Source organism: Ascaphus truei, chromosome 5, assembly GCF_040206685.1.
Source record: "Ascaphus truei isolate aAscTru1 chromosome 5, aAscTru1.hap1, whole genome shotgun sequence".
Lineage (NCBI taxonomy): Eukaryota > Metazoa > Chordata > Amphibia > Anura > Ascaphidae > Ascaphus > Ascaphus truei.
Genome location: NC_134487.1, coordinates 34,122,201 through 34,143,544, shown reverse-complemented (window position 1 = coordinate 34,143,544; position 21,344 = coordinate 34,122,201). Strand labels below are relative to the sequence as shown.

The 21,344-nt window shown below is 43.8% G+C and overlaps 1 protein-coding gene across 1 annotated transcript in view; it reads left to right on the top strand.

Moving 5' to 3' along the window:
- The window catches only part of LOC142494908 (guanine nucleotide-binding protein G(i) subunit alpha-1), a 76,615-nt gene that overhangs the window by 45,182 nt on the left and 10,089 nt on the right, over window positions 1–21,344 (top strand). The window contains exons 2-3 of the mRNA XM_075599588.1: window positions 16,906–16,948; window positions 17,678–17,819. Coding sequence (XP_075455703.1) covers window positions 16,906–16,948; window positions 17,678–17,819 — 185 coding nt within the window. The remainder of the gene's footprint in view (window positions 1–16,905; window positions 16,949–17,677; window positions 17,820–21,344) is intronic.

Sequence of the window (21,344 nt, the reverse complement as noted above, 5' to 3'; positions counted from 1 at the left end):
AGGAGACATTCTTCTAAAGCAAAACCAGCACAGGGGGACATATGTGATGGGGAAACAATAATTTGGCATCTCCCCCCTCCCCCCCCCCCCCCACTCCACCTCTCAAAAGCTCAAAAAGTCATTACAGATGGCAAACATTACAAATAGGCCATATTGATGCATGAGAACACTTCCATAAATTGGATCCTTAGTTTTTTTTTCTTCTGGTATGCAGGGCTGCACCTTTAAAGGTGATGTAACATTTTGGTGCAGCGTGTAAATGCAGTAAATTGAAACTCAATAATGTATATTAGTTAATTTGTTTCCTATATCAGGCTATTCTCTGTAGCCTGCAACACTTAGCCTTGAAAGTCCATGTCTGACCAGCACAGCAAAAAAATCACTGAATGTACGATCTATAATGCTTCCATAGGCATTCTGCACCTCGTTATATGTTCATACCCAATTAATTAGTGAAATAGAAATTCCAACAGTATAGTTATGATAGTGGAGTTGTAAAGCAGTTCTTAAAGAATAAGGCTGCGTCCATAGAAGGACAAGCAGCGCTGAGCCGTGCAGACGCTCCGCGCTGAGCCCCTGCATCCTCAATGAGGATGTCTTTAGAGGGGGCTCACGCGAGCGTGCTGAGGAGTTGGATTTTTCAGCCGACAGCCAAGCTGTTTTTCAGCGCGCTGTCGCTGAAAACAACCAATCAGCGCGAAACAGCGTCAACGTCACAGCGCCGTTACATCGACGTCAGTGCGTCGCGGGCGATTGGCCCAGCGACGTCACTGCCCCGCCTCCCCCCACCTCCCGATCGCGCCCGCTTGCTCGCCTGCATGTGCATGAAATCGCACAGCTTCAGCAGGCGAGCCTCGGCGTCAGCGCTGTTAAGCACTGCTCCCCCCCTCTATGGACGCAGCTTAAGAAGGGGCCAAATGATGAACCAAGATTTTGTTTATTTTTACAGTCCCACCTAGGTGTACAAAGCTTTACAATGTTTGCAGTTATTACAGTACATGGAATAAAATAGTACAGATCGCTGTGCATCAAGATGTCAATGTAACATTGGGAGAAAGGATTTCCTGCCCCGAAGAGCTAACAATCTAATCGGCATGTGGGGGGAGACAGTAGTGCATTGGTTATAGTGTGAATAGGAGCATATACTGCAGCTTCGTGAATAGTGCTCATCCAGGACTAGTTAAAAGTTTTTCCTAGAATAGGTGAGTTTCCAGAAGGGTTTTGAAGTTTGAGGGAAGGTGCTTGGTGGACATTGAGGGAAGGACTTCAAGAGGTTGATGCAGCATGAGAAGGATTGTATGCTTGAGGTGTTAAAAGGAAACGGACTTCGTAACAAAAATCTTAAACGTTTATGTTTTTAAAGGGGAATCTTGCTTATAATGTATTTCTTGAATTAAGTCAGCAAATTGTAATATTCAGTTGTTTACTCTAAAAAGGCAGAACATTTTATGTAACCAGTCATTTTCCCTTACATGAGATGCACGAAAATGAAACACAAAAATCTGATGTACAAGTGTCTTAAAATTAATTTCCCTTTGACCTTGCAATGCGTTGCTGGCACATCTGTAGTGAAGGGGTTAACTATAGCTAAGAAGTTGACAAACTTGGCAAAATGGCTGAGTCTTTGGAGGGGCGTTATTCAGCTACAGTATATAGCTTCTGTGAGATCTCATAGGTCCTTGAACATTCATCGTGCCCGATATTCATCTCCCTTTCTCAAATGAAGAAAGCCGCCTCACTCATAGGATTTGATGCCAAACAAGCAAAGCTTCCTGTATGTTTCCCCCTTTGACCGAGAGGATCCCTGTGCAAAAGAAAATCCTTCTTGATTTAATAAATGTAAATAAGCCATGTTTTCCCCTCCACATGATTACATTTGTTTATGGAAGCCAAGTGCATTGCATTGTTGGCATTCTTTTGCGGATGTTTGGGATGGTTGCATTCTAATCCGAGAGTAGGCTTTCTAACTTTGGCTAGTAAGACTTGAACACTGGAGGACTTATGATATTCATGTTTGTTCAGAAAAACAACTCTTCTAATGAATACGCACGTACTGAAGAAATCAAGCAATGGGCTACGAATTTTTATTAAACCCCTTTGTTGCCCAGTGGGCTTCCAATGCTTTACAGGCTGACTAGCAGAATAGGAGTCAAAGGGACTAGTTACTACAATACCATACGTGTTTTTTTGAGATTCTATGCTAGATCTGGCTATTTTGGCCTGATAAGTTAATATAGTGACTAGATCAGGAGATTTGCAGTCTTCTGTTACAACCAAATTTTAAAATGTTATTTCTTCACATCTGGATAGCGGTGATTTATTTTGAGCTTCCATGTTTATTGTAGTCTAAAAAAAATCCGCTGTCTTGCCCCCTGTTTTACTGAAGTCTGCATCAGGTTCTTCAGCTGTGTAAACTTTCTAAGAACTTTATTTCATACAGCGCTTTTCTCCCAATGGGTGTCAAAGCGCTTCACAACTACAATATAATGCGCGGTATGCAGCACATAGGATTTATACTGACACAGTCCCTGGCTAGGTGAGCTTACAATCTGTTTTTGGTGTCCGAGCACAGGGAGAAAGTTACTTGGCCATGGTCACAAGGAGCTGACAGCGTTTTAATCAGGGGAGCCTGGTTCAAACCCCAGTGTCATTGTTAAGTCTGTGTCGTTACTCACTGAGCCACTCCTTTATGCGCAATTCATGCTTTGTGTACATTTTTCTGATTCTTGTAGTTTAATATGCTAGTAAATGTATGCATTGTATATAGTGAAATCTCTATTTAAATCTTTTACTAAATGTTCCTGATGTGGTTTCCAATCTACAGCAGGGCCCCGGTTATACGGCGGTTCCGTTCCAGAGGCCCGCCGTATAGTGAAAATCGCCGGAAAGAGGATCCGGCGATTTTCAGTGCTGTGCATGCGCAAACCGGCATTTACGCCGTTCTGCGCATGTGCGACCGGCGGTCTTCGCGTGCAACTGGAGGTCTGCGCATACGAGCCGGGGCGCACCTGTCCGTTCTGCGCTTGCGCGATTTTAAATTAAATATGGCGGACCCCTTCTCTGTGCCGCCGTATCAGTGGATCGCCGAATAGTGGAGCGCCGAGAGGCGGGGCCCTGCTGTACTGTATGCCGACTTCAGAGCAATCATACCCACTACTCCTTTTTACAGGCGGAACGTAGGCTAAAACTCTACTGGGCAAAAATCATGCAAGTAAGTTCTTTGTATATTAGAAGCTTCACCTGTAAAACTGGTGTACACGATATGCTTTATATAACTTATTTTCTTCAATCTAATCTCTTGGCACATTTCAGTAATTACGCCATGAAATGTTCACACACCTTTAGCAATCCATGTATAGTTACTCAACTGCCAACTGCCTCAACCTCAGCAGCAGATTGCGGGCCAAGCTTTAAAGAGGTGTTTGTTTCAGGATCCAAGTTACAGCGACGTTTACGGTGTTAAACATTTGGTCATTTATTTTTTCGGCTTTTTTTTAATACCAGACGTATGTTTACATGATTTGTTTGTTACACAGGAGAGTCTTGCACGGTCTAGGACATTTGGTCGCGGCCATTTCGCCATGACCAAATGGCTGCCACTGCTTTGCCGGAAGCTGCGGCCGCTAAAGTAAGCCCCTTACCCTAAAATCCCCTACCCTAACTGCTAAAACCCTTAAATTAACACCCTACCCATACCACTAATAAAACTTGCCTCAGAAGCGACTGGTGGGCGGATTCCAGCTGCGAATCGGCTGCGGCGGAGGCTTAGTCTGCCGCAAAGCGGTGGCAGCAATTTGGTCACGGCGAAACGGCCACGACCAAATGTCCCATTCAGCCTTGAATAGGAAAAACGTAAATTGGTGACAGCGTGTGTTCTTTATGTGCAGCAGTGTTTGTTTTTTTAACCTTTCCAGTGCCCTTATAAAATACCAGGTACATCATGGGCACTTGTTTTCTGAAGGAAGATCAGGCTGTCTATTTTTACAGTCTTTATTGTCTTTGTGACAACTGTCTGCAACCAAGAAATACAGATTGGAGGTCTGACCGTCTTATCGCCAAGAGCCTGTCAAAACTCTCCAAAGTACTTATGAAACCATCATTAGCCAAACAGAAATGCGGTGTATTTATATTCTTTTTTCAACAGGCAAAATGCACCCTCCCTTGCCTATTATGTCCCTTGCCCCCACCCTTGAAGCCTATGAGCATTTTTAACTCGCATAATGTTAGTGTCCTGCGATGGTTACTCAAGACTGCACTGGGCTCTAGAGAGGGTCTTTTACAGTAGCGTAATAGTGTTTCTTTGAGCATTTGTGATTATACACGTTGCCTTAACTCGTACGTCGATGTCCCTTTCGATTTGTCAGCACTGTTCCTCACAATCCATTTCAACGATAACACATTCAGTATGTTTAGAATGTTCTGAAATCGGCAGACAAGGTCAGTGGGCTGAAAAAAGCAACAATGCTAGAGAAAAATATTTTGGAACCTTTACAGTCTTGTCTAGGGAATTTGTATCTGAAACGTTGTTTTCTGATAATACTTTAATGTAAAAATGCCTTGTTTTCTTTACATTTCACCTGCTTACATCAATTAATGAAGTACCAGCATTAATATAATTTATAAACAAGCGGTGTGTGTGTGTATATCATCTCAAGCGCTTGTTGATCAACTGCTGAAGGAAGGCCTCCCCAATGATCTTCCAGGTACTGCGGTTGCAAACATCTCTTCTCCACATTGCTCTAACACATTTCATACTCCATCTTACTTTTGGTGGTTGACTTGTTTTTTTTAATTTCTTGGAATCCAGTAGAGTATCATTATGTCCAACGTTGGTCATTTCTTCTTGCGATATGTCCGGCCCACTGCCATTTTAATTTCTTCACCTTTTGTGATGTCAGATATTTTATTTGGTTTCAAGCCCATTTATTTTTTCCCCTGTCTCTTCGGATAATACCCAGCATACATCTCTCCATATGTCTTTGTTTTCTGAACCTTTTGAATTATCTTTGCTTTTAGTGTGAAAGTTTCCCATCAATTCATGAGCACAAGCAGAATACGCTGGTCAAAAACGTTCTTCTTGAGGCGTAGTTTTATTTATTTATAAAAATATTTTACCAGGAAGTAATACATTGAGAGTTACCTCTCGTTTTTAAGTGTGTCCTGGGCACAGAGTAAAGGTTCCATTGAATTATTGTCTTGTTTTTTTTTCCAAGTGTGCTCCATCCCATCTTCATTCTCCTATTGATTTCATTCAGAAGTTCCCATCCATTTTTTGTCGACCTGTATGTATGATTTGTTTGTGTTTATTAATCACTTCTCTGAAAGTTAGATTATTTTGCAGGTGTGTAGTGGCCTATTTAGGGCAGGGCTCATCAGTAACGGTTTCCACAACATACAGGATGGAAGCCTAATTCACAGAAAAGTGCTAGGACATGGTCATGCTCTGATGCTGGAGGGTGGCAGACCCAGGCTAAACGTGTGGAAGTACTTTACAGAAAGGGTGGTGAAATTGAGGAATCGCCTCCCAACAGAGGTGGTACAGGATGTCCAAAGTAATCAGCGCACCTCGTTATATAGGAAGAAAAAGAAAGAAGAAAAAGAGCACAATAGTGAAGCAAGTTCACAACACAATGCTTGTATCTGTAGATGGTGAGATATGCACTTACATTTCAGTGCCTGTCTCAGGTATATAAAGGTATTTTTAAGCGTCCTCACCACCATGAAGTCATCTATTGTGCTCTTTTTCTGCTTTCTTTTTCTTCCTATATAACGAGGTGCGCTGATTACTTTGGACATCCTGTACCACCTCTGTTGGGAGGCAATTCCTCAATTTCACCACCCTTTCTGTAAAGTACTTCCACACGTTTAGCCTGGGTCTGCCACCCTCCAGCATCAGAGCATGACCATGTCCTAGCACTTTTCTGTGAACTAGGCTTCCATCCTGTATGTTGTGGAAACTGTTACTGATGAGCCCTGCCCTAAATAGGCCACTACACATCTGCAAAATAATTCAAAGGACTTCTTTTTTCAAATTTCTGCTTTATATAAAATATCAGGATTGTGGTTTCACAAAATAATATTAAAATATGGGCACAGACCAGTTCATGATGTTCTGCAACCTCCGGTGTCCGCGACAGTCACTTGCCGAACTGGTCGGCGTTCTATGTCACTGTCGGTTCCTGGTGCTTCAGTGAATCTGGTCCTCCCGGCAATTCGACTCTTCACGCTGCACCACATTTACCTTTTTCAAGTTTGGACTTTTATTTAGTTAGAGCGCTTCCTTTTTTGTTGTATTTCTAGAGGTGGTACAGAGTAATATAGTTAGGAAATTCAAAATATGAGGCTATTCTTGACATGCAAGGAAGGCACGGCTCAAACAAGAAAATGGGCAGGCTAAGTGGTCCAAATATCTTCTGCCATCAAATTGTATGGTTTTATGTTTCAGAAAAAATCAATTTGGTTAAAAAATACAAAGTAGCATAAAGTAGAAAGAGGTGGTTTTATAGGGCTCATCTATGGTGAATTTCACAACTTTGATCTGTCTGACAATTCAGTGTTCTGAATTTAGGAAACGAATAATCTGACATTTTGTGTATATATGATGTATTATTTGTAATTAACTGTTTTATTTGTTTTTTTTAATTTAAATCCTAGTCAAAATGGGGACCTTTTTCATAATGCTGATGAGTAAAGTTGTCCTCTTAAGATTTTAGTAAGAATGTACTTCTTGAAATAGCCTGTTTTTCAGTATTCACCCAACTACTTGCCAGAAAATAAATAAAAATAGATCCCTGCTAAGAAAATACGAATAACAGCCAAGCAAAAGTTTGCAATGGAACTGTCTTTCAGTACTGTGTAAAATGTTCTCAGCAGTGTATGGATGGCACTCTGTTCCATTGATTTTGTTGAGATACTGCAATTATTATTGATATATTTTCTAGCCAATCAATGTCAATACTCAAATTGTCTTAATTCAATTTAGGCTTCTACTAAGCAGACTTTCCATTTTATGCTACATAAAGCAGCTATCCAGGCTCACACTCATTCTTTTCTTTCCTTCCTGAAGAGGGTTGTCCCCGAGAGCTCATCAGTAATCCCAGTGCCAGATTAAGACCCTCTGGGGCCCGTAGACACCAATACTTTGGGGGCCGCCTCCTGCAGTGCTGCGGCGCCATGACCGCGCCGCTGCAGGAGGAGCGCCGCTCCGGAGAAGGTAAGAGACATCCCCACTCTGGCATAATGAGAAGATTTATAAATAGGAGAGAACCTGCTTTAAATCCCACTTCTTCTTTTTTTCTTCTTTTTTTTTTCCCACCATGGACTAGAAAGATATATAAAAAAAAAAATAATGAATGTGTCTCCTGCACTGTAGAATTTACACTGTTCCTGCAAAAAGTGTGTGCAGGAGAGTTGGGCGAGGGGCAGTGGGTGCAGGTGGGAGGGAGAGGGGGGCAGTAAGGTGGGCAGGAGAGACAGAGGTAAGGTAGTGATAAGAAATAGGGGGTACAGGTCGTACATCCCTGGGAACCTCTATACTGGTTACACAAGGGATTGTGGGATTTGTGGACCTCCTGTTTTAAACTGTTCAAACATTGGATCTGAAGCTGGATTACAATTCAAATGCCTCTGCACATGGTGCAATGAGGGAGCGGGGCCCTGTGTAAGAAAGCTATTAGCACAGTGCTCTGCCTCCAGCCAGGGACAGTTCTTTGTGCACCCTCCCTATCGGGGGCCCCTAGGCAAGTGCCTACTGTGCCTAATGGGTAATCCCCGACATCTAGTGAGAACCGGGAAAATTGGTGAAATCGATCTCGATATAGAGATAGATATATAGATATATATATATCTCTATAAATATATATCTCTATATATATATACAGTATATCTCTATATCGAGATCGATTTCACCAATTTTTAACATGGTTCCCTATAGGCTTAAGCTTGCTGCATGGTCACAGCTTTGAGCTCAGCCAGGGTTAAGGTGTCATATATATATATATATATATATATATATATATATATATATATATGACACCTTAACCCTGGCTGTGCTCAAAGCTGTGACCATGCAGCAAGCTTAAGCCTATAGGGAACCATGTTAAAAATGGTTTTTGAAGCAAAAAGTGGCACTGAGTTCTCATTTGCATGTCATTTCCCAGAATCCCTTGCTGCAGTGGAAGTGCTGTATGCTGGGTGATAATGGTGAAAGGTGGGGTTGCAGACCTGCCTAAGACATGCAGATGAGCATACAGTTGTATTTGCATATATATATATATATATATATATATATATAATCTATCACAACTACTGTAGTTAACAACATTTTTTTGTGTAGCTTCCAAATAAACATCAGTCTTGTAGAACGATTGTGGCAGGCACTCGTACGAGAAGTATACTTTATTCAAAATATCCTCTAGCCTCACCAGTTTGTAATAGTGTATGGCCATTGCACGAGAATCGTGGAAGTCAGGTGAACTGTTGTGAGCACGTCCTTCCTTGTTGGGTTAGGCAGACATTGGTAGCAAGACCGTAAAACATGAAAGACCTTCTAGGTCAGAGATTGATGTTACTTTTGTTTTGCTCTGATCATCTGGCACAATAGTTAAGTGTGTGTGTTTCCACTTCATCATCATTGTCTAAGTTGCTGAGTAAGTGGGACTGTCCTCATTACCAATAATCACAAACGTATGGCTTCTAAAGATACAATAAATTAAAGGGGTCTCCGGGTTGATATTTTTTCCCCCTAAATCTGACACCTGTACATATTTGACATTTATTTTTGAAAGTTAGACCTGGGAGTGGTTTGATTTCCTCTGGCTGCTCCCTTTTGTGTGATGTCACAATGATCAGCAGTCGGAGTTCCTTATCCCATCTAACCTTAACTATATTGGTTCTCTGAGGACAGGGAGGGATAAGGGGAAAGAAAATACTTGATTGACAAAGACTTCCTTTTTTATTTTTTAAACCTCCAACCAGGAATGCTGCTTTAAAGCAGTACAATATGTTGATATTTTTTTTTTAATGAGTTTGTAGCAGGGGGTGTCTGGACCTGAACTGCTTCCTGAGATACCTCGGGAGGGGGTACCAGGTGCAGGTCTGTTGGGGCTAATATGGTGGTAGCTTAAATGTCCTGCGGCCCAATAGGAAGCAGTGACGTTGTCCCTTGCAGTTTCCTATTTAGCCACGTGACGCAGGAAATTTAAATAGAGTAGAGATACCGGCAACCCCTCCGAAGCACGTATCTTGCTGTTCATCTCTGGAGACCCCATGCTTCAAACAAATGTTAAACATTGTGCTGCTTTAAACATGCAAGTCCTCCTAGTTTATTTTTGTCTTAGTCAGAACGGCCCCGTCTTGCTCATGTTCTAGGGGGAGGTGGTGTTATGTGCTCCCGTGGAGCACTAGAGGTGATCTAGCAGGCAGAGGGCTCCTCTTCCATTAAATTCATTAGTGACGCTAGGATCTCTCCGAGGAGCCGTCAAGTGATCCCTTTGTAGGAGGGACATCCCGCGCTCAAAGGGTTGAGCAGCACAATACTTGTATTTTTTTCCGTTCGTCAAATTGTCTTAATTTAATCCTTTCATTTAACCCATTTCACAGTGAAATACTCTGTCTGTGCTATGATCCGTGCTCTCTGCTTGTGTTCTTGCCGCTCTTATGGGCTAATTTAAAGTTCTCTGGAGTAGCCAACCTTAGTGCGATTGGCTGCAAACTACCACTGACTGCACGATGCGCTTTGGCATATATTGAATCAGCCCCTTAGATCTTGGTACTGAAGATGCCACCGGCAAAACACTTTGGCCCAAAGCAGGAATGGTCAACTCCAGTCCTCAAGGGCCACCAGCAGGTCATGTTTTCAGGATGACCATGCTTCAGCACAGATGGCTCATTCTACCGAGCCACCTGTGCTGAAGCAGAGAGCCTGAAAACCTGACCTGTTGGTGGACCTTGAGGACTGGAGTTGCCCCACTGGCCTTGAGTCGCCAAAAGTAGATAAATGGTGTTAAACACAGTGACAATTTTTCAGTTCTATTTATCGACTTATTCAGTAAAGTCACATCCCCAGCGGTGGCCTACGACATTTTGGAGGTCGCCGTTTCGCCCCGGCCAAATGATGGCCGGCGCTTAGCAACGACTCTCTGCTGCTGGAAGTTGCTGCCCCTGACCACTTTGCCGCCGGCTGCTAAGTTCAGTAAAAGCCCCTTCCCATACCACTAAAACCCTTGCATTAACCGCCTATCCTAACCAATAATCAAAAATAAAGCAGCCGGTGCCGGAGGTGCCAGTGACAAATCGGCTGCGGCTCCTTCTGCGGCAAAGCAGCGGCCATTTGGTCATGCCGAAACGCCCGGGACCAAATGTCCCTGTAGTACAACAGTGAACAGGGTTTTTTTTAAAATGCCGCCATACTTACGTGATATCTTTAATGCAGCGCATGCAAATGGATGATTAAAAAATAACTACTTCACATACTATTCACTAAATTGGCAGGTATCAGTGTTGGGCTGTTGCCAAAAGCCATCACTGATTTTATCACCTACCCCAGGCTGGCATTGAGCCTATTTTGCCTATTTGTATAATGGCCCATGCATGCATAGGTAAAATGGGACTAGCCAACCTAGAATAGGAGATACAAATACGTAGGCCCTTATTCTGTAGTGTGATAGTGCAGATTACGTGTTATCACATGAAAAGTACCATTAACTTAAATGGGACTTTCCATGCAATAGCCAGTCATCTGTGCTACCACACTTCAGGCTTAGATTATACTACTTGCGTGCAATGGACCGCATAGCCTCGCGCACGCCTGCAGCCCCAGCGATCTGTGGATTTGGCTGCAGGAGATTGGGGAGGTGTGGCGGACGCGTCACGAAGCTCGTTCACCCTCATTGGCTGAACCGCTTATGTGACGCTGACGTCACGCAGCCGCGCTTGAAAAGACCAACCTTTTTGTGTCTCCAAAACGCAGTCGCGCTTTTGCGCTTTGTCGCGCGCGAATTGGGGGTGGCTACATAGGGATTAAGACATTTGTTTGCCAATTGCGGCCTTACACAATAAGGGCCATAGTCTTAGATTTTGCATTACATATAAACATATTAACCCCATAGTAGGTCAGCTGGGAGGACACTAGGGCTACGAAGCAATTAATAGCACATACGGGTGTTCTGCTTTTTTGTGTTTTATTTATAGGATGTTGTATGTGTAGCCCCCTTTCCCTATGACTAAGGGAAACTACGCATGCTGCTATACCTCTTTGCTCATGGGAGGCCCAAGCCTCTGCCGCTGGGAGCCTGGGGTGAGGTCTTTCTACTCGTGTGCAATGCCTCCACCTATGAGGGATCCCAGCGTGGACGGGATAACCCCTCACAGGATCCACTGCACAATAAGTAATACACACACAGACACACACACACACACACACACACACTGATCTTTACTATATACAGGCATACCCCGCATTAACGTACGCAATGGGACCGGAGCATTTATGTAAAGCGAAAATGTACTTAAAGTGAAGCACTACCTTTTCCCACTTATCGATGCATGTACTGTACTGCAATCGTAATATACGTCCATAACTGATGTAAATAACGCATTTGTAACAGGCTCTATAGTCTCCCCGCTTGCGCACAGCTTCGGTGCAGGTAGGGAGCCGGTATTGCTGTTCAGGACATGATGACAGGCGCATGCGCGAGCTGCCGTTTGCCTATTGGGCGATATGTACTTACTCGCGAGTGTACTTAAAGTGAGTGTCCTTAAACCGGGGTATGCCTGTACACACAATAACATATACTGAACACATCTAACAGTACCCCTTTGTACCCACAGTGTACTCTCAATGTCCCAACACTTGGTGATCCCCCCCTCAAAGTACTGTGGGTGTGGTGGCACCAATATCCCTGGTGCCCTTCCCAGCAAGTCCCATCCAAGTGTTAGGTAGCACAACCCCCTATGAACCATTGGTTCACATGTATACCTGTCTGAGCACTCCTGTACCCAGGTGCAGCTGTCGCAGAAGGATCAGTCAGGTCCCACGCCGCGGGGCCTCCGATACCAATCCCCTCACTCCTTAGGGTCCTGATCCTCCTCGTGGGGTGAGCTCCAGCTGGAGTGTCTCACCTGAATGTGTATATGGCCTGGTCCTAGACCACAGAGCACCGCGTGGCTGTCTGGTCACCAGTGTAACAACACTACTACACTCTAAAGGGGATGCGTCCCTATCTGGGGCCTTCCCTGCAATACTCCGCTAGGGTGACAAGGGGCCTAGCTCGGGCCAAAGGGGCAAGTCTAGGCCTAGTCCGGGAGACACTGCTCCACGGACACTACCTGCTCTCTTGCTGCCCTCCGTCCGACTGATTTGCGGGCTTTCGTGTGCAGAGGATATCCCCTTCCCCCTGCCTGTGCGACGCCTATTTCCCTCCCAAAGGATCTTGGGACTTGTAGTCCCGTGCGGCGTCTTGCGGAGCCAAAACTAAAATGGCAACCACACTCCTGACTTCGCATGCACGACTCCAGCTCCAACGCCCCAAGCCCCAACACTCCCAATCCTACGCGGAGCTCCGACGGCAACTCGGCACTCCCCCCTCACCGGAGTTAAGGAGTGGGACACAGCTACATGTTAACCCCTTTGATGCCTAATGGGATTTCTTTGCAGTGCATTGAAAGGAGTTTTGTAAGGCATTGCACCGCGATCTGCGGTATGCAGTGAACTTTTTCCGGTGTGGGGGGCGTGGCCAAAACGGGTCGGGGGCTCGGCCATTGAGCCCGCGGAGAAGGGTGGAGGAGGTTGAACCCTCATTGTTAGTACTTTTTTTTTTTCTATAGTGCATCAGCTTAACACCCTCCCTGATTATAGCAGACTGATGTAGGCACAATGAATCCCTGCCCCGAACACTCTGTCCGTTAATATTGGGTGTCTGAGGCACTGGGACTAACAGGGAGTTTCACAAGATCACGGAAAGTATAAATGGCAGGGGCTGAAATTGGCAGTGGCTCATCACACCAGTGCCTATTGTATCCTTCCAGTCCGCATCTTTAATTACAATGCTCCTTCGGCTCCCAGCTCAAAACCTAACCGGGAGGAAGGGGGGTGATACAAGGGAGCAGATAGTTCCCCCTCTTAACCCCCCCCCTGTGTGCAACACACACACACTTCCCTCCACTACCTTTTGGAGGTGGGGGAAGCTCTGACAGCTCCAGTACCTGGTGCTAATAGGCTCCCCAGCGCACCATGTGACGCGTCGCCGCTCGGTATCACAATCCTCTGGCGGCTGACGCGTCACAGCGCGTAGTGAGCCTTGCAGTGAGGAGGGACTGGGGCCGGCTCGGGAGGAAGTCATGGGCAGGTGAGTGACGCGCACGCGCGACCGCAGTGGGTCCTCAGCCTAAGAAATCCTATTACGTAATCCTACCGTTCCACAATTACATCGCCAACACGAATTTCTGAGTTATCACTTATTTATATCTCCAGCGCTATTTAGTGGGACTATCATCGCTGCCCATTGAATGAATAGATCTTCGGGAATATGACTCCAATTAGAAAAATATCTCTGCTGTCCCATTTGTGAATAATGCCAAATTTTATCACAACTGCATCAACCTTTAACAAATCTGTCCTTATGTATCTTATGCTCCATAATTACTGTTGTACTTTTAACAGTTACGCTTTTAAATTCTCAAAGCTATTAATCATTTTTCCATATTTGGAAATCAGGTGAGCATGACGAACAAGGTATATCCCTTGATAACAGCTCAAGTGTATTTTGAAAAGTTAGTTTGTGCCTCAGTACAGTGCAGGCCTCACTGGCAGAGAAAGTGTTAAATTATAGGGCGTCATGCTTGTAAACCATTAGTGTGCATCAGTCTGTGTTTCAATAGCTTAGTTACTGCATTGATTTAGCAAATGCATTTAACCCATTGTGAGCAAATGTGTGCTGTGATTTTCTGTTCAATGTACTGTATTTGCCTGATTTTATAGGGGGACCCTGAATATAAGGCGATCCCCTCGATTTAAGCCTCCAACTGTAACTAGGTAATTACCGGTATAATATTGTCTCTTTTCTCTCTTCCATTGGGAAGCTGTCATACAGAACACAGCGCCGGTATTTCACCACAAAGCCAGCTGCTTTGTTGCTGCCCTACACAATATTGAAAGAAGCGCATGCGCTCCTTTAGGTCCTGTGTAAGCTATTCACACAGCAGCCGTCACTACTGTGTTGCTGCCTTAGGCTAAGGCCCCGCTCCCTCAGTCAGCGCGCCCGCACTGCAGACAGGCTAGCGCGTGCACATGCACTACAGGGAGAGCGGCGCTTCGCAATACAAACAAGTTTGTTTTGCAAGCGCGACCCCGGGGAGGAGGAGCGTGGAAGCTAGACCGTCTTACCATGGACGCGACCTTATAGCGACGGCGTGCGCACGTGATATCACTCGCACGAAACATGCACTAGACATTGCGATGTGCGCGACGGACAGGGAAAATGATTATATACAGAACAGCTGAGTGCACAGGAATTCCAGCAATGGGACATGGGACATGGGAAAAGGGCAGAGGGGTTATAGGCTACTGCAACAAAGTGCTTAATAAGTGACCCTAAATCTAAAGCGGGCAGTTCAGTCACACATGAATAAGAGTAGTGAGCATAGTTTGTAACTCACTCAGTCCTTTGCCAGCACTTGCAAAACCGCCTACCAATACCGGCTTTTACACCTGACCACGGCAGCCTGGGGACTCAGATAATCAGAAGCAGATAATCAGCACACAAGGAGCCAAATGAATGTCGCTGAGGTTGGTTGATCCAAGTCAATTTAATTTGTCTCCTCTGGATTCTGCTGCTCCATCACGCTTAATCGCGTGCACTATGCATGCCATCATTGGCCTACATTACTTTGTTTTGTTATCACGCGGTGTTGCGTACACGCCTCCACTGTAATCGCGGCCTTACACAGGACAAGACTCAGCAGCAAAATGTGCAGAGCCCAATTTATAAGGCGAGTATGGACTTTTCATGTTAACTCTACTGGAAAAAACCTTGCCTTTTATAGTCAGACAAAACCGATATTCTTCCTGTTTCTCTCCATTAAAAGCACTGTTTAGTCATATAGCTGCATATTTTTTATATTGCAGCAGTTATAGACAAAAGGAGTTTAATACATATTGTACCATTGATGCAATATATTTTACACATTAAACGCTTATATTTAATTTTTCTCATTCCTGCTTGCCAGAACATGTTGACATCTTATAAATTGTATGTAGCCATAGTTCTGTTATGAAAACTAACCTTAAGAGACTTTGAAGAACTTGATGTCAGGAAATTACATGATTTTAGATGTGGACATTATTCCACAACCAAGATTGTACTTTTAAAAACATTAGGAATTGGATAAAAATATAGCGGCTTATTTTAATAAGAATAAGAAGGAAATAAAATAGGCAGGTTTTACTGTGTGTTGTTTTTGTTTTCTGTTATCCTCAAAACATTGCAAGGAAGTGGTTTAAAGAGCCAATAAAGCAAAACATACTTCAAAAGAAGGACCGTGACATTGATCATTTATTCGGGTTCGAGACGTCCTTGGTAAGAATATACTGTCCTGTGCATGTGCTCTGATTCTATACAGCATCCTGTGTGACTGGGACTACTTGTTGCAGTGTGGCTCTGTGAAAGTTATAACACCTTTAATGTTTGAAGATACAGTTACGCTGTACATTGTGATGAGTAATAGTCCCGATAACGTGCACAAACGAGTCTAGTTCTCTTTCAGAATGTGTTGGGGTAGTACTTTCAGAAAAAGTTCTGTCATGTGTATGTGCAGGGCGGTGGGGGGAAAAAAGGGATCAAGATGCCCGGGTCTTGAATAACACACTGGTCCAGCACAAGTGGAAAATTGGGTGGGAGGAAGGTGTGGAGGTGATGGACCACGACTGTAGCAGAATGTCTTCGAAAGCAGAACTGTCTATCACGTCACTGCTTCCCAGCGTTGCATCCTTTAAAGTCTTGCGCAGCTCTATGCAAGGCATTGTGGGGCACAACTTGGGGAAGTAGAGCGGTCATTGACTGCTATGCCCCTGAAGGTGTTCTGCAACAGCCACTACCTTTTCTACTCCCCCCTCCCTATGGTGGACATGGAGCTTCCTGTGCTGGACTGGTGCAAGTAGCTACCAGCCTATAATATGTGGAAAGAGGAGGACATCATGCTACCCTTTGCCTCAGAACATCTTCATGCTTGTTTGCAATTTAGCCCTTTAGCCTCTGGCCTTACTGCATGAGATACAGGAGGGTGTGTTTGTATAGTTTCCTAATGGAACAGGTTGTCTTGGCTTCTTGACGTATGTTTAATGGATCACTAACTATTTTTGATTTATAGATTATCAGTTTATTTGGAAAAAGAACTTGTACATGCTTAAACTTTTTTTTATTATAGCTTCTTTATAGAGATGTGTTGCAAATCAGTACATTGGGTGCAGTTCTTGAGATATATACATGTAAAAACATTGTTTTGTGTACCTTTTTTGTCTAACCTCTGCAATCTGCATTTTGTTCAGCCTTGGAATTTTACATTTGTAGATTTTCCCCTTTTGCAATCTTCCTCTTTTCTCACCACAATGAAACTTCTATTCAAACACCATCTGCATTTCTAGCCAAGTTCTCCTTTTTTTATTTTTATTTTTAAAATATATTATTTCTACATATTTTCCCTGTTTATTTTATTTGTAATCCTCGTTATACATGTTTTTTTTTTTTTTTGGTTTGGCAGTCGTGTACTATTTTCCTTTGTCAGTATCGCACTCCCAGTTTCTGCCTCTCCACTGTAATTAATTGCTTACTGGGCTAAACTAAGAGTTTAGGGTGTGATTTTACTGAATTGTTCAGAAACCTTTTATTAACTTACACATTTCTTTTTCAGGTGCTGGCGAATCCGGGAAAAGCACAATTGTCAAACAAATGAAGTAAGCAAGCCATCTTATTTTGTGTAATTGATATTTGAAAGCCAAGAACTAGCGTGAATTGAGCAGCAGAATAAAAGTAAATACATAGATAAACTATGCTTACCTTTCATCAACTCTCTCATTCTGCATGTGTCCCACCTCCACTAGACTTTTTTCTTGATGTAGATTTAAAGGAAGCCATAGCCTGCAGAGCATCCAGCCGCACGCACACACTCATTATCACTTTGCCTGATAAACTTTGTCTGCATGTTTTTGCCCATACAGAAACCACTGCATGCTCCATTGTGATTGACCGGTTATGGCTGGTGTGGTTGCGCACCCCTGGCTGCTGATATGTGGGTGGGAAAGCAGCCATTCAATTGATATGATTTAAAAATTACATTTTAAAAATAACTGGAAAAGATGAAAATAGAGAATGTATATGGGGGTAGAATATCATAGTTGAATAGGTAGGACTACAGTTTAAGTAAACAGATTGTTAAGCTGTTTTTTCTCAATTCTGTTTGTGTTCAATGTTCTAGTACGTTGTGATAGGTTTGGAGAGTAAACCCATGAGGTTTCAAAAGCTTCCGTACTCTCTATTCTCATCTATGAATAACTTTTGTTAGTCCCTTAAATTGTATCACAACCTACAACCATGATCATGAGTATATGTGTGATCGTGACTTGAAATAACTCGCACGTCTGTCATATTCACATTTAATTTTTTTTGCTGTCTTTGCATTTTAGAATTATCCACGAAGCTGGCTATTCAGAAGAAGAATGTAAACAGTACAAGGCTGTGGTGTACAGCAACACTATACAATCCATTATTGCTATCATTAGGGCAATGGGCAGATTGAAGATAGATTTTGGGGACCCAACGAGAGCTGTAAGTATTGTGACATAGAGCAAAGAATATTCTATCAACCAAGTTCATATTTACTATTTTTTTTTTTTTTTTTTTTTTAATTCAAATTAAAATATTGTTTGACTTGGCAATGAAATGCTTGGCAAGTACGATTTGGGCCTGTATTTACGAAATGGTAACATACCATCAGATACCTTCTGCCATCTGAAAAGGTCTTATGAAATAGTACCATTTAGTAGGAAGACCTTTTATCCGTGGATCTTCATATCTTAGGAGTCCATAGGAAAAACTGGAGGTCCACATCTTCAATTTTTATTTATTTTTTGTTTTTTGCAACCTCCAACCTTTGGGCATTAGGAGGTAAGTGGGATGAGAGTTTAGCCTTCTGTGTGCCCATTCCCATCTCATTCTGCCTCTGTACTTCTACTGTTCCTGTGCACCCCCTCCCTTTGTATTTTATTTTTTTTACTGTATCCTCCCCTGCATTTGTACTCCTTCCTCACCACCTTTCTTCCTCTGTCCATGTTCCCCTTTCACTTCTGACTCCTCTTCCGCCATCGCCTCTGTGTATGATGGTACAGTAGTTGCGTAGTGAGCGGTAGGACCCTGTAAAGTTAATAACCACACATGTTCCCCATGTCTGTTGTAGTCAAACATACATTTGTTTCTTAACTACAGGTACTGAGATTCTGGCCTTGGACAAGGAAGTGAGCGCACATAATGTCTTATTACTTCCCCCCATCCGCTCCTCGTCTATAGCCTGCAGCATTTAGAAACTCAATGTGTGGGTTATGTGGTTAGTGGGTTTTCTTTTTTTAATCAAATCTGAGCGGAACAGCTTCACTACATATCCTATAGAACTGTACGTTCACCAACATAATATATTTTCTGGTAATGATGCATTGAACTCCGCACTCTACATAGGTTTTTTTTTTTATCTTGGGGTGGAGGGGTTGGGCTCAAGTCCCTGCCACAAACAGTTTTCAACTGCTTCATAGACGGTGACATTACCGCACTGTACTACTGTCTGAAATCCGCACCCACGCATAGGTAACTTTTACAGAGACTTGTTTTTTCAGACTGAATTCTGACTTCTTTTTTTGACCCTGCTGCTTGATGGCCGTGTCACTTGCCTTTTGAAGCAGGTAAACCTGGTTTGAATCCCAGTGTCTGCTCTCTTGTGGCCTAGGGCCCCACATTTTGATTCTAAGCTCTACAGGGCAGGGATTAATGCTTGCCAAAACTATGTACAGTGGACCGTTTGCACTATACAAGAGGGAAAAATGACATTCATTCGAAGTCTCATTATCATTATGCAAGTAGTTACAGATCTATCCTATTGTAACAAAGACTAATTTAGCACGTCTACAAACATTTGCAACAATCCATCGTAAGAAACTTCTGACCCGACATTAAGCATTTATAAATCATCTTCAATACATGAATAAATCCAGTTTCTGCACAGTTACCGTTAGGCCGGGTCCCTGCTGGCTACTGCAGCGACAAGAGCTGTCCCACAATGGGGCTAGGCCTGCTGCGAGGGGGGGCTGCCGCGCTGCGCCGACAAACTCATGCTCTCAAGAAAATTGAGATCAGGAGTCGCGACGGAGGCACCCCGGCGGTTCAGCCAATGAGGGCGAACCTGCCAGGTGACGTCACGGCCGCGCTCCCGTCACGCCCCTCCCTGTCTTTCCCCCTGCAGCTCTCTGCAGACCGGGGAATTCGGCTGCACGCCCTGCCAGCCTCGCAGGCGCGTGTGCAGCGCAGGCACTGGGGCTGCAGCCTAAAAAATCATAAAACGTTGCTACATTTTCTTATTTGAAATATTCCCTCCTCCCCCTTGCAGTGCTACTATGTTTGAGTAATGTTGCAGGGTTCATTGCTTGACACCACAGGCTGTGCAGTTTCCTGGAGATCTTGCTTTGTTGTGAGAGAGGACTTGGCTTATTTCAGCTCTTTTTAAGCCTGGTGCAGTGATGTCCATCAATCTCTCTGTCTGCCAAAACAGAAGGAAATGAGTCTGTACTACTGCACAGTACTGTACTTGAAAATGGCTAAATTGATCTCGTTTTACATCTAGCACACGGAACAAGTCTGCCGTGAAGATGCCAAGATGTTGACATTGCAACATAGGCCTTGTCCCCGCGATGGCGTGACCACAATTTGGAAAGTCAAGAAACTTGACTTCAGGGCGAACCAGCCGTGTGACATCATGGCCACGACCCGCCATGCTTCCCCATCATGAGTGGTCTGAAGTTCTGATCGCTCGGGTGAAGGCCACGAGTGCTGCCAGCCGCTCCGTTTCTCACGCACGTGCTCACTGGGGCCATAGCCTAACAGTATCTCACTGATCTGTGAACTTTCATTTTGCTGTTTTAAGCACCAATCCTCTTCTTTTAACCTTTGAAACGGGTAGTCTGTTAGTCTGGTGAGCCGGCACCTTTCAGAGTAACTACCGTAGTCCTGAATGTTTCCAATTCTAAATTCAATCCTATTGGTCACAAACTATGCAAATTGGCTTTTATTCTTTGTATGGCTTTTGCATGTATAATAACTATTGAATACAACGAACTCCAGATTTTTATCTCTCTACCAATAGTTTTCCTCTATTAGGTAAGTTTATCTCTGTTTAAGGAATAGGCTGCTTAACCCTTTACAGGGTGCAAAGGTCGTGAGGCTAGAGTGCCACAGCCCAACTAGCACTCGTGATCTCTTCAGTCACTGATGATGGAAGGGGAGGAATCATCCGCCTTCTGTGTAGATGGCGTCCTGAGCTCCATAGGAGCAAAAGACGTGATCTCTCCAAAGAGACGTAGCTACATCATGGGGCACACCAGGGTGCCAGAACCCACGGACATACTAGCTACGTCCTAGGGCACTCAAAAGGTGAAATGTACGTCAAATTGTACATCCAAGTGCCCACGTATTTAATAAAACCGTTAAATACTTGGCACCTCTTCGTTGCCCTAATGATCTCAGACCTGGCACACCAAGGGACACTTCTGCCGGGTCAGGTACGTCATCAAATAAATGCTAATTTTCTATGGGATGATCAAGCTCCCGGCTCCACCATTTACATACTTGATGCGCGATCACGGCCACGTGACCTCGACCGAAGCGAAACAGGTTGACGCAAATCCGAAAAGTTCAGGGGCACACAAGTGTTCGGACTTCTGGCAGTAAGCAGGTTAATGTTGTATAAACATAGCTGTATATTTTAGCCATTTAAAAAAATAAAATTCACGATAACCATGTACTCTATTTTTTTTAAAAGCTGTGTAAAGAAAGTGTGGTGTTCTAGCATCATTTCCAGATGAATTCAAACTGATATTTTAGGTTAACACTAGTTGTTCAATGTTACCCTGCCCCCCGCTATCCCCCCTCAAAGAAAGCAATCCATGTGTGATCGTTTTTGATTGTCTGGAGATTTTCCTGTGTTTCAATCTAAAACGGGGCCTTTGAAGGCAATCAATTACAAAGACTAGGACATGGTTGAGAGAAGGGCAGTGGAACCCGCTATGCTTAAAGTTGCATGTTCTACAAATA